The sequence below is a fragment of the Sphaerodactylus townsendi genome, linkage group LG14 (genome assembly GCF_021028975.2).
Source record: "Sphaerodactylus townsendi isolate TG3544 linkage group LG14, MPM_Stown_v2.3, whole genome shotgun sequence".
NCBI lineage: Eukaryota > Metazoa > Chordata > Lepidosauria > Squamata > Sphaerodactylidae > Sphaerodactylus > Sphaerodactylus townsendi.
In genome coordinates, this window is record NC_059438.1 from 33,193,870 (window position 1) to 33,207,272 (window position 13,403).

A 13,403-nucleotide genomic window follows, 5' to 3' on the forward strand; every position below is an offset into this window, starting at 1 on the left:
ATTCAGTTCAATTCTGGCAAAATTAGGTGGTCAGTGTGCTTTTAGATACTTTAGGTACCTCGTAGAGAGCTCTTTTGTCTGGATCCAGTAATGCCCATTCCGCCTCACTGAAATACACGGCCACCTCCCCAAAGGAAACCAGAGACGGGACTAGAGGTGCGGCAGCTGTTTTCACACCTCCGCAAAGAGAAGGGATCAACACTCTCTCTTCACTGCCACGTCAGAGGGCAAGTTGGGCAAGTTCCTGGTCATGCTGCCCTTTCTCCAACGGAGCTCTTTCCCTCTCAGAGAACTTAGTTTCCATCTTCATGGGTGGAGCCCACCTCTGATCTGCCTGCTCGCTCTCCTCGGTTTGACTCAAGAGGAAGCCCTCTGCCAGGACCACTGGACCAAATCAATGTGCTTTTAGGTATTTTCAGTACTCATAGGCACTGCACCCTGTGTACAAGAGGAGCATGGGTTTTGAGAAAGCCTCTTAAGAAAAATGCCACTGATGAAAGAGATCTTATTTTACTTATTTTTTTATTTTTACCCCGCCCATCCCCGAAGGGCTCAGGGCAGCAACACCATTATAAAAACAATATTACAATAAAACCACAATAAATACATTAAAACAGTTTGTATAATGCACATACTGAAGTAAGCCAAGATGGCGACCTACAGCTGCTTAGCACTGCTGACAAACTACCTAAATGGTTTCTATTTCAGTCTTTTTCTGGTGCCACAAACCAACCAACACTATTCTTGTGAAGAGGTGATTGCACAGGGCCGTGGGAAGGATGGTGGCAGCTGGGGCCCAATCGGGCTGGTGGAGAGAGGGCAGCAAATGGGGAGCAAGACCTCTGCTTGACTTTTCGTCTGGAGCTCAGACCCCTTCTAGTATCCCCTGGTTCTGTATCTACTTCTGACCCCATTTGAACGCTGAGAGTGCCTGTGGTCCACGTCAATCTTCCGGATCTTTGGGGGCACAGGTGGTGGCGAAAGAGAGAATGAGCCACATGAGTCAGATGGTGATGGTTGCTGGCGGGGATCTGTGGCACTAAGGGAGCCATTGCCAGTTGGGGTAGTGGTAGGGGCGTAAGGAGGCAAACTGGAGCCCTGGGCAAAACCTGAGTTGGATGCCCCCCCCCCCCACCCGCCATGGGCGGCCACCCCACGACCCCACGACCCAAAAAAATTTTTTTGCCCCAGGTGCCTGCAGGAGGGGGCATTTGTAGACATATCTGCACCAAAATGACATATCCGCACCCCGCCGGCAAATCAAGCCGCAGGAGGAGGAGGAAGGGCGGCGGCCCAATCGGCGCACTCTCTCGGGACTCGTCACCCCGGAGGCGACGGGGAGGGAGGGAGGGGCTCCTGTCATTGGCCTGAAACGCCCCCCCCCCTTGGCCTGGCTCCCCCGGGACCCCCCTCCCCCAGTCCTGATCGGGTGCCGCAGCTGAGGAGACTCTGCCCCATAATGCTTGGGAGAGCCCCCCCCTTGCCTCCCCTGGACCAGCCACGCTGACCGCTGCCTTCGCACGAGACCGCACGTAGATGTTATGGGGGGATTCCACTATCTTCCCAAGCCTCTTTGAGCTTGGCAGCCCGTTTGGGCAACGCAGCCGAGAGCCCTTCGCACGAGGTCCCCACGTCGAGGTTGTGGCGTGTCCGAGCCTCTTTGGGCAGGGGAGCCGCTGGGGATTTTGCTGCCCTCCAGTGGCCAAAGTGTGAATTACAACCACAAACCCCGGCCCCCAGCAGGCGGCATTTCTCAGGTTATAGTTGCTATAATGTGGTGTGTCATGGCCTCTTTGAGCAGGAGAGCCGCTGCGGAGGGCTCCCCGAGAACGTGCTAACCCTATCCGAGATGGTTAGCAGGCTCTCGGCAAGCGTTACAACGCTCTTGGAGAGGATTGTCTCGGAGAGGGTTAGCAGGCTCTCGGGAAAGGTTAGCAGGCTCTGGGGAAGCGTTACAACGATCTCGGAGAGGGCTAGCTCGCACTTTGGGTAGCTCGGCAAGCGTTACCACGCTCTCGGAGAGGGGTCAGCAGGCTCTCGGCAAGCGTTATCACGCTCTCGGAACGGGGGGCTAGCGGGGCTCTTTGGAAAGTGTTACAACACTGGGGGGGTAAACGGGTGCTCGGAGAGCGTTACAACGTTCTCGGATCTGGTAGCGGGGGCACTCGGCAAGCGTTACAACGCTCTCGGAAAGGCTTGACGGTCTCTCGGAGAGCGTTATAACGCTCTCAGAGACGTTGTGGGCACTCGGATAGCGTTGCAACGCTCTCGGAAAAGGTTAGCAGGCAGTCGGAGAGGGTTGGCAGGCTCTCGGCAAACGTTACAACGCTCTCGGGGAGCCCTCCGCAGCAGCTCCCCTGCCCAGAGAGGCCCCCGACACACCACATTATGGCAACTATAACCTGAGAAATGCCACTTGGGGGGTGGTGGTGATATGTTGGTGGTTGTGCCAGCTGCGGCACCCGATGGGGGGGAGGGGGGTCCCGAGAGAGCGCGCCGATTGGGCCGCCGCCCTTCCTTCTCCTCCTCCAGCTGCTTGATTGGCTGGCGGGGCCGTAAAGGCGGAAGCGCCCCGGGGGGCCCGTGAGCGAAGCGGCCGCGGGGAGAAGGAGAGGGCCCCTCTGCAGGGTCGTCGTCGTGGGTGGGAAGACTCTGGCCACCCTCCCTCCCTCGCTCGCTGGCCCTGATGGACGGGGAGGGGCTGTCAGTGCCAAGTGGCCATAGCAGTAGGTGATGCTAACCTTAATAATGGCAAATGGACAGCTGAGGCTCAGGTGAGGCAGGGTCATTTTGCCAGTCCTCCTCATCTGAGGATTCTTGCTGGCTGAACCTGGGCCCGTGACAGCAGATCTGTGGCATCGTGGGGTTGTGCCCACATCAGCAGTGTCTGGCCATTTGTTTTCTGATAATCACCATGCACCTTAAACTTGTCAATAATACAATAATAACCCTCTGGCAGCTTGTACACATTCCCAATATCTAAAAAGCTAAGCTCTAGCAATGTCTTTTTAATTACATATACTCACCTAGAGAGCTTGACTCTTATATCCCTATCAGGTGCAAGCTTGTAACTTTACCATTCTGCTGACTATGCTGTTCTTGCAGCAAAATGGATGTTCCGGTGTTTCCCGTCCGACCTATCTTCACACCTGTCTTGCTCACCTGTGACTTACCTGCAAGTTGCCTGTGACTTCTCAGTTGGGTTTCGCATGTGAGAACATTCCTTTTGCCTGCTTTGAGACTTTCTGTACCAGGACTTGTTGTGCTCACCTAACTTTGGGACTTTTCTGTGCTTGCCCGCTGGCTAAGCACAAATTAGTGTTGTCTTCCTGTTTCATATGTTTTGTGTGAAATTGTTTTATGGTTGCACTTTCCTGCACTTAATTTTGGACACATTAAATTGACCTTTATGTTGACTGTGATATCGGTTAGTGTTTGTATAGCCAGTAGCTAGGGTGTAGTAAGCATAAGCATTTATTGTCATTGTGCACGCACAACGAAATTTACAGCAGCATTCCTCGATGCACACAATTTCAGACTCATACCCCATCCTCACTCTCCCCTTCCTCCACCCATCCCTACACAGCCCCAAACACATCAACACGAAGCCGCGGAGTTTAGCATAGCCACCGCTCTAGAGTAGAAGCTGTCTCTCAGCCTCTTTGTCCTAGTTTTGATAGATCTGTATCGTAGATTTGCAGTAGATTTCTTTTTGGTCTGTGCTTTGGTTCCCAACACCCTTCCTTCTCTTGTCTGGTTCCCATGAACAAAAACAGCGACATACAACTCAGTGTCAAAACTTTTATTAACGGCAAAAGGAAAAAATACCAGTCTGGTAGGGCTTCTGGGTTGAAGCAGCTTATGTGTGGCTTGGGCAGTGCAAGCGTTGCCAAGTGCAGGTTGAGTAGTGTAGTCTCTATGCCCCGTTACCGGCTGGTGCCTGTTGTGTCTCCTCCCATGGGCTACTGCCAAGGCAACCAGGAATACTGTTCCATCTTCCAAAGCAGAAAGCACATTACCATCTAGTTATAAATAAGCCTCAAATACTTAAGAAAGCAAAAACAATAAATGCAATCAGCCCCACACCTCCCCACTCCCAATACGATAAGCTTCAGCCTCTCCCGTTTTACACTGTAGTCTTTCAACTTCATAACAAACATAACATTTTCAGGCAACAGACCGCAGCGTTCTTGCCTGTGCAAAATGACCTGGCAAGTATCCCTTGTGTCTTCTTGCCCACGTTGTAACACCCATGGTTGGGATGGTTCAGCTTCCACAAATCACCCAACAATACTGACTGGATTTTAGGTTACGCAGCAGCCAACGTCTGGAAAGGCCCCGAGAGCAGTCGCTGCAGCAGAGGCTATGCGGGAATTTGGAAGCGAGACTTAAAGCAGCCTTGCTGAAGAGCACAGCTCCTTCTTGGCATTCACAGCGACCGGATGCCTAAGAGCAAATTGGACCAACGCACAAGCACTGTAGTTGGCTGTGCAGGGCTTTGGGATCACGGCTAGATTCGTACGACAGAATCTACGCGAAAGGCGACAGCCAAAATGCTAGCCTCGTGCACGCTTGCCACATAAGGACTCCCTGGGTGTCCGTGGGAAAGAGGCAGGTTTGTGTGCTCTTTTAAAAAAAAAATAGCACAGTTGTTATTAAACGGAAGATCCACTACAGAAGTGCCCTTCCTAGAGGAGAAAGCAGAACAGCACCACAGTTGACTCCACTACATCTAAAAACACAAAGAGGTTAGGCCAGAGAAGACAGTGCAAGTGGGCCGACAGACAGACAGAAGGTCAGGCAGATGGCACTCTTAAGGTTGGTCCTTTGCCTCCGGGTCTTTGTCGTAGATATAGCTGCCAACTCCGCCTGTGTTCACTCCTGCAAAAGAATAATAATAAAAGCATCAGTGGAAGAAGGGTAGAAAAACCCTCAGTCGCTGCTTCTGACTTGGCAACCGTGACAGAAAAGTCAACGGGTCAATGGCTGCAAAAAACAGCCCAATAACCTCATACTGCAAACGGAGCCGATGTGATTATATGTGCCTCTTGAACCGTAGGTGTCAGTATGCATATGGGGTCTACTTTCCAGTTTAAGCTTGAACTGACACTGAAAAGCTGGCTTTCCTTCTGCAGCCTTACGGGAGCTGGCGTAGGTTCTTTTCACTGGCCGGGAGCAAAACGTCCTGCCTGCTTATTAGAGACTTAATATGGAGAAATGGCCAACTGAAGCTTGTCATGTTATGGAGATAAACAACATCACCCAGCATTTGCTGCATACCCTGAAGGGTTGTCAAGAAAAGAACTGTTCGGAAATAGTTTGCTAATGCCGGCCTCCATGCCACGCCCCTGGCATTCCATGGAGGTCCCCCATCCAAACATTGGCCGGGGTTGAGGCTGAGAGTGTGTGACTGGCCCGAGGTCACCCAGCAACCTTCCACGGCAGAGTGGGTATTTGAACCTAGGTTTCCCAGATGCTGGTCCAACAACCTAACCACTACACCAAACTGGCTGTCTTTTATACTGATAAAATACAAAATGAAATTTCCCTTTACATGGCAGCTTAAGCCCCACCCCACCAACATCCTATGTATGCAAGGCCTGCAGCATGGCTGCCCTTCCTATCCAGGCCCGTAGTCACAGTGGTGCAAAAGGGGTCGGGTCCCATCGATCATTTGCCAGGCCCCTCCAATCAGCACCAGGGTTGGTGTGAAACTCATCCCAAGTCTTTCAAGTGTAAATTCTTTGAGTGAAAAAAGGAAGGAGCTGAGGTAAATGGGCATGAATCCTATCATATATCTTGCAAATGTGAATTCTCCACGCAATTGGATAGAACAGAATTGGGAGTTAGCAGGACTGAAGTGTCCTAATGTTAAATGCTAAAGGGGGGGGGGGGTGCATGCGTGCGTGCGTGCGTGCGTGCGTGCGTGCGTGCGTGCGTGTGTGTTTGGCACTTTTCTAACTGTTTTGTAATTCTCGATCTATTGCATTGCTTATTAGATCCCTTGTGCTATTCAATTACATTGCAGTATACTATGTATACACATTGAGTCTACAGTACAAAACTGGTAAATACTGAACACAGCACAAATAAATAAATAATAAAGAAAATAAATTATGATGGGCTCGTTGCTCTCCCCGCTTCCCATGAAAAATGTCTGGCTGTTCCCATCTCTCCTCTTAGCCCTTTAATGGGAATTCCTTCATCCTCTATGTTACACTCACCCTTTGGTCCAAACAGAATCCCATAACAAGGTTTGTGGCAATATGGCTGTCCATCATGCTGGAGAGACAAAAACAGGAGGAGGCATCAAATGAAAGCCTCATGGTCAGCCCTGCCCACCCCTAGGAAGAACTCTTGGTGATTTACCTCAGCATGGCTTCCAGGTGTTAGAGTCTTCCCACAGCGCTCACACCGTAGGCAGGGACGGTGCCAGTCTTTGCCCAATGAAGTCACCTTCTCAGCTGGAACAGACAAGAAGCTGCATGTAAATTCAGCTCTCTTTCGGGAGAGGCATGAACATGCTCAACCCAAGGGTCTTAATCACTGCATTTGTTGTTGGAGAGGTACAGCACGCTCGAGCACGTGCCAGAATAATGGCAGGTCAAGGAAACACCTGTAGGTTCCACAGTCAAGGAAACACCTGTAGGTTCCACTGGAAACAGTTGAACTGGAAACAGTTGAACTGTCTACCCCATTTGTATGTAGAAAAAAAACCCCAAAGTCTTCAGGTATGTGAGCAATACCTAATTAAATTGCTGAGGCGTGAAGGAGACTCAGTAGAATTTCCAAGGGTCAAAAGTTGGATGAAACTCAAAATGTGTGTGATATATGAGTGGGGTCAAAGGTGAAATATTTATAAAATTCTTCTCCATTTTCTCCATATCAGAATTGGACAATAAAGGGTTGAGAATGAATTTAACTTTAACTTTTTAAAATGCTCCTTATTATTCAATATTCAATGTCCTCTCACTTCCTCCAAATTAAATCTTTCTATCTCCAACCATTTCCAGGATAGACAAGGAAACAAATGTCTTAACGATGTGTCATAATACAATGGGATATTCGGAATTTCCCACCCTCCTCCTCCTATAGGGTGATAATGCTTTTACTGTTTTCAGATTCTTAGATTTAAAGATAAATTTATCTATTTCCAATTGACAATTTCTTAAGGTACTCTCTGGAATATGCCAAGGCAATACATAGAATAAATAAGAAAATATAGAAATTACTGGCATTTTAACCACTGCTATTTCGGCTGACACTGCTATTTTCTGTTCATCTCTTCATGTCAATTTTTAACCATTTCCACAATATTTTATAATTGCATTGATATATTTTATTTAAATTTTTCGTAATTGAAATGCCAAGGTGTTTAAAACTTTTATGTACGAATAGGATCCTGAAATATGAGAGGCTTCTGACTGTACTGTACATAACATACTAGATTTGAAAAATTTGTCCTTAAACCTGAGATCTGACTACATTTTAAAAATTTCTCTCTCAAAGATTTTATAGCTACATTCAAGTCATTTCCATCAGATGTGGGGCCCTGCGGGACCTTGGAGAATTCCGCAGGGCCTGTAAAACGGTTTTATTCCACCGGGCTTTTGGTGAGGCCGGCTGCGGACCCACCCTCCGGGATGCGCCTATGTTGCGTGCCATTTCATCATCAGCACGCCCAATATAACATCTCTGACACTGCTACCCCCGCTTGGCCTTGGGATCGGGCGCCACACAATTTTATAATCTTATTGTTATGTATATTGTATTGATGCTGCTAGTTTTATGAATTTTGTAAATTGTTTTAACTTGCTCTAATTTATTTTAGTTGGTGTATTGTTGGTTTGGCCATTGTATGTTTGGCCCAGTGTACACCACCCAGAGCCCTTCGGGGGTGGGCGGTTTATAAATTTGATATATAAATATATAAATAAATTTGTATATATTAACATATCATCTGTGTACATGGTTAAAAGATATTCTTCTCCACATTTAATCTCTTGATTTGATCTTAATTTATTAGCTAAAGGCTCTAAAGCTAAAATGAAAAGCAGCGGAAATATTGGGCACCCTTGCTAATTAATTAATTTTTGCTGTACCTGATATACTATTATAATTACAGTTTTGAGGAAAGATTTATATGATCTGAAGGGAAACCAAAGCATGCTATTACTATATTTGCATAAGATGTAGATAGCCAAAATGGCATTATTAAATCTATTTCCGAATTGATAATACTGTATTATATTTTCTAAATAATCCCAGTTTACTGAATAAAGCTCTTTATATGTCATGATAATAACGCCGGCACTGCCTTCTCTCTTTTTGAGTATAATAAAAGACCTATTACTTTCCTAACTGCATCCAATATATGATGTTTGGGAACAAAGTCATACTGATCTGACTTTATTAGTCTTGGGACACACTCCTTCAGTCTGGAGGCCAATATTTTGGTAAATATTTCATAATCTATATTCATTAATGATATTGGGTGATATGATTCCCTTAAAGTTAGATCCTTGCCTGGTTTGGGAATTCGAACAAATTTTGCTTCTAGCCAAGAAGGAGGCAAAGAGAACCACTCCCTAATTTCATTATATAGTTAGACAAGATGTGGAGACAAAATATCTTTATACTGTTTACAGAACACTGATGTGAATCCTCTCTCCCACCTTCTCTCCCAAGCGAGCATACATAGATACTCTCTCCAGCATAAAACTAGAAATGATGTGTGTTCTTTAAAAATACACAAAACCATCTACACCAGCAGCTACTGTCTCTGATCCTGGGTTTTAACAGTGCTAGTTACACTGGGCCCAAGATCTTATTTGAGGCAAAGGCAGCACACTCACCAAAATAGACTTTCTTAGAGCAGCGTGGGCAGACATTGGGCTCTCCAGTGAAGGTGGTAATACTGGAGGCTGAAACACAAAACAGGAAGACGTGAATTCTTTAAGACACTCCAAGAACGAAATCCTAACGGCACCAGTCCTCTTGCATCCTTAAGGCAGGGAGAGCTCTAAACCCAACTACTGGCAACCCCTAAACAGGGCTGAGCTGCATTCACCCTGGGAAAGGCGAGGTATGGAGCAGATACAGAACTATGCAAGAGTTAAGAGCACTTCAGAGTATGTGATGAGCAGAGAAAATCTGCTTCCATTTTTGGGCCAGATGTTCAGCATCTGGATGATCAGCAGAGACAAGAAGAAATATTCCAGAATTTCCAGATGTGGGGCTTTGTGACCTATCCAGCTACTTCTTCCTCTCCATGGATCTTAACCTATGCCATGACCAAAATTATACAAAAATCACATTCATTCTTAGCTTAAGCTGTACACCTGACCTAGGGCTATGTGTATTCTGATGGAAATAAATTAAAACTCTGGGCAAAGGAAAGCTGGATTCTATGACTGTTAAAACATGCAAAATAAGCAAAGTTCTGCCTTGAGTAATTTTCATAATTCGTTCTAGCAATCTCTAAAACCGTGCCCTTCAAACCACTGGAAGTCTTATTCAAATCACTCTTCCAGATTCTGAGATTTCAGTATGCAATGTCTTACTAATATTCAAATCTGCCTGTTCTTTTTTTTAAAAAAGTGAAAACTGAGGAGCTCTGAAAGATTAATTCTGTATCCAGAACTATACTCGGCGCCTTTTCTCAATTTTTGCGTGACTGGGCTTTTCTGCATTCTCTTTTTCCTAGTCTCAAAGTTCCTGTTTCTTAGATGTTTTTTGATGTTTTGCTCCTTCCAGTGATCCAGTCGATATAGCAGAAGATTAAATCTAGCTTATTTCCCTGCTGATTTATGCAGAAGCGTTATACTCTTCATAAAAACTGGTGCGATATCAAATCCACCACTAGATGGAGCAAAACACGTGTAGAACAATTAAAAAAGAAACAGGAACCTTAAGACGGAGGGGGGAGGGCATGGAAAAGCCCTGCAGCAAACACACAGCCTCAGTACACCAAAACCTATGAGCAGACCACATTTCCCCATACTTCGCAGAGAGGATACGCTGAGATGTGGACACCATAGGATGCAACATGCCACCATCCTAAAGTTTCTCCGTTATCACCTCCCCTCCAGAGAAAGTTTCATAGTTGCTTTTCAGACATGTTCTGGCATAATACTCACCTCTGCTAGGTGGCTTGGGTGCAGCATTAACTTTTTTTTCTTCTGTCTTGGATACATACTCAATTGGGCCTGACACCAACTGACCTTCATTCTGAGGCTGATCATAGATGTATGACCCCGCCCCTCCAATATTCACACCTGTAAAGGGAAGTGACAATCGTAAGAGGAGTTTGCTGCCGTCAGCCCTCCTGACTTCCTGAACCCCACCGAGGACATGTTTTGTAGAAGCCATGAAGCACTGCAATTTGAGTAAACACAGCCTGTGGTGAAATGCCTCCTACTCCCAGAATTTACGTCAAAGTTATCAGAAGAAGAAGAAGGAGGAGGAGGAGGAGGAGGAGGAGGAGGAGGAGGAGGAGGAGGAGGAGGAGGTGGTGGTGGTGGTGGTGGTGGTTTGGATTTATATCCCCTCTTTCTCTCCCATAAGGAGACTCAAAGGGACTTACAAACTCCTTTCCCTTCCCCCCTCACAACAAACACCCTGTGAGGTAGGTGGGGCTAAGAGAGCTCTGAAGAACTGTGACTAGCTGGCATGTGTTGGAGTGCATAAGCTAATCTAGTTCACCAGATAAGCCTCCACAACTCAAGTGGCAGAGCGGGGACTCAAACCCAGTTCTCCAGATTAGAGCGCACCTGCTCTTAACCACTACACCACACTGGCTCTCCAGGTCTGACTTCTGTACATGCTCAGAGAGTGCCAAGTCCTTTTACAGGCTAACAGGTGCACAAGGGAAAAACAGGGTGGGCCTCTCAACTCCCTGCGCCAGAGCCAGCCAGCTCCATAGATATGCAGATGGAAATTAAATCTGTTTTAGTTGAACGAGAGAAACTGAGAATGTTGCAGGAGGGGGGAAAAAGCTGCTCCCCACAGGCCTTGGGAATTGTCCGATCAGATTACTGTGCCAACTATCTGTACATTCTGTGCAACCCCAAACAACGCAGAGTGTACACTTTGGCTCGTTTTAATGCTCTACCTAACGCTATGACTCTTGGCAGGTATAATAACACTCCATATGGAGGAGGAGGAGGAGGAGGAGGAGGAGGAGGAGGAGGAGGAGGAGGAGGTGGTGGTGGTTTGGATTTATATCCCCTCTTTCTCTCCCATAAGGGAGACCCAAAGGGACTTACAAACTCCTTTCCCTTCCCCCCTCACAACAAACACCCTGTGAGGTAGGTAGCTTAAGAGAGCTCTGAAGAACTGTGACTAGCTGGCATGTGTTGGAGTGCATAAGCTAATCTAGTTCACCAGATAAGCCTCCACAACTCAAGTGGCAGAGCTGACTCAAACCCTGTGCTCCTCCAGATTAGAGCCAGCACCTGCTCTTAACCACTGGCTAATTCACACTGGCTCTCCAGGTCTGACTTCTGTACATGCTCAGAGAGTGCCAAGTCCTTTTACAGGCTAACAGGTGCACAAGGGAAAAACAGGGTGGGCCTCTCAACTCCCTGCGCCAGAGCCAGCCAGCTCCATAGATATGCAGATGGATCATTTTTTAAACTTGCAAATTCAAGCGTAAACAACTTATCCTTATTGTAGCCATCTTGTAGAGAGCTAGAGGACTGCCGTTTTATTTCTTCTAATTTGGTTCTTGTCAGTTAAATGTGTACAAAGGCAATCCATGTGTTTTTTAATCTCTCATTAAGCTTCTTTATATTTTGAATGCTGGTCTGGTCCCTGAACCCCCATTAAGCCCATTCAGTCATGCTTATTAAGGAGGACTGTGGGGAAGGGGCAACGGGACAACCCTCCAACCCATGAGGGCTCAATGGAAGCCATTGGTCCCTGAACTATCTGAAAAGTAAAGCAGGAGATAGGGAATTGAGATACTTCAAGGGCAGCAATGGACAGGACCCCAGGGGTGGTGGGGTCCTTTTAATTCATGGTTTGTGTTGACAGTAATAACCAAAGGGACTGAATGGAAAAGTAGGTGAGTTTGGAGAACTGAGACACCCAGAGTAGCTTTCTCAACTTCACGCAGTCTGAAACAGGTCTGTAAGACCATTTCTCCACACAACCATCTGGCCAGCTTCTCTTGTCTCATTCTGAGCTGAGCATGCAGATTTTAAAACATCCTGAGCATATGAATTAAAAAAAATGAAATGCTGGCATGTGAACTAGAGAGCGTTCAGGATTCCTGAGGCAGCGAGCGGCTGACTGTTAACAGACGTGTGTCTGGTTCTATCCATTCTAGGCACGAAGCACAACGCTAGGAACAATGACCGGGGTTATCAATGAAGGGAAATGGCAGATGTTCTGGAAACACAACCAGAAGATGGACAAAAACAAGTCCAGATAACTTGTCCTTGGACAATGGATTGGAAGGAGCCCAAGCCCAGCTGCCAAATTTTGAATGGGAGGGAGGCTGGGTTTTGCTATTTTAAATTGGTTTACTATAACTCTCAAAGAACGAACAATCTAAATTACCTGCCAAATGAAAAGGAGAAGTCTTGCCTCGATGGAAAAAAAAACCCACATTAATTCAGTTCTGTATATCTTTTGATCTTGTGACTTGGTATGAAACTGGGATATGATTCATGAAAAGCAGAAGCGATGAGATAAGAATGGAAATACCCCTTTCAAATAGAAGATATATCGAGAGACAGAGAAGTATTGGGATAAGCTAGTCTGGAATATTTGGGGAGAACTTTTGGGGAACTATAAATGTAGTTGATCTCTTTTAAAGAAGAAGAAGAGTTTGGATTTATATCCTCCCTTTCTCTCCTGTAGGAGACTCAAAGGGGCTGATAATCTCATTTCCCTTCCCCCCTCACAACAAAAACCCTTGATGTGGGTGGGGCTGAGAGAGTTCAGAAGAACTGTGACTAGCCCAAGGTCACCCAGCTGGCGTGTGTGGGAGTACACAGGCTAATCTGAATTCCCCAGATAAGCCTCCACAGCTCAAGCGGCAGAGCGGGGAATCAAACCCGGTTCCTCCAAATTAGAATGCACCTGCTCTTAACCACTACGCCACTGCGGCGTGATCATATGCAGAGAATACAAGCAAAGCTACAAGCCTCAGATCTTGCCAACTATCGTATAATTTCGTGTAGCTGAACCATGGAATGCCTAGATTATTAAATCACTGTACTAATTTAGATGATGTATTGTTGAATGGGCACATACTTCCTATACAGAACTAACTGAGCAGAATGTCCCAATGAAGTACAGCTACAATTTTCCAGCTGTATGAACACAGCCCTCCCTTTTACTTTGTGCTGACTTGAAAGAGTTTGAAAGATGATTATATAATAAAAAGAGGAGAA

At 46.5% G+C, this 13,403-nt stretch overlaps 1 protein-coding gene across 1 annotated transcript in view; it reads right to left on the minus strand.

Moving 5' to 3' along the window:
• Positions 1 to 3,787: 3,787 nt before the first annotated feature.
• The window catches only part of CRIP2 (cysteine rich protein 2), a 42,348-nt gene continuing 32,732 nt past the window's right edge, over positions 3,788 to 13,403 (minus strand). Inside the window, exons 4-8 of the mRNA XM_048516116.1 lie at positions 10,140 to 10,277; positions 8,856 to 8,924; positions 6,370 to 6,464; positions 6,225 to 6,282; positions 3,788 to 4,881 (exon numbers count right to left, since the gene is read on the minus strand). Of these exons, the coding sequence (XP_048372073.1) occupies positions 4,814 to 4,881; positions 6,225 to 6,282; positions 6,370 to 6,464; positions 8,856 to 8,924; positions 10,140 to 10,277 (428 nt within the window). The 3' untranslated portion in view covers positions 3,788 to 4,813. The remainder of the gene's footprint in view (positions 4,882 to 6,224; positions 6,283 to 6,369; positions 6,465 to 8,855; positions 8,925 to 10,139; positions 10,278 to 13,403) is intronic.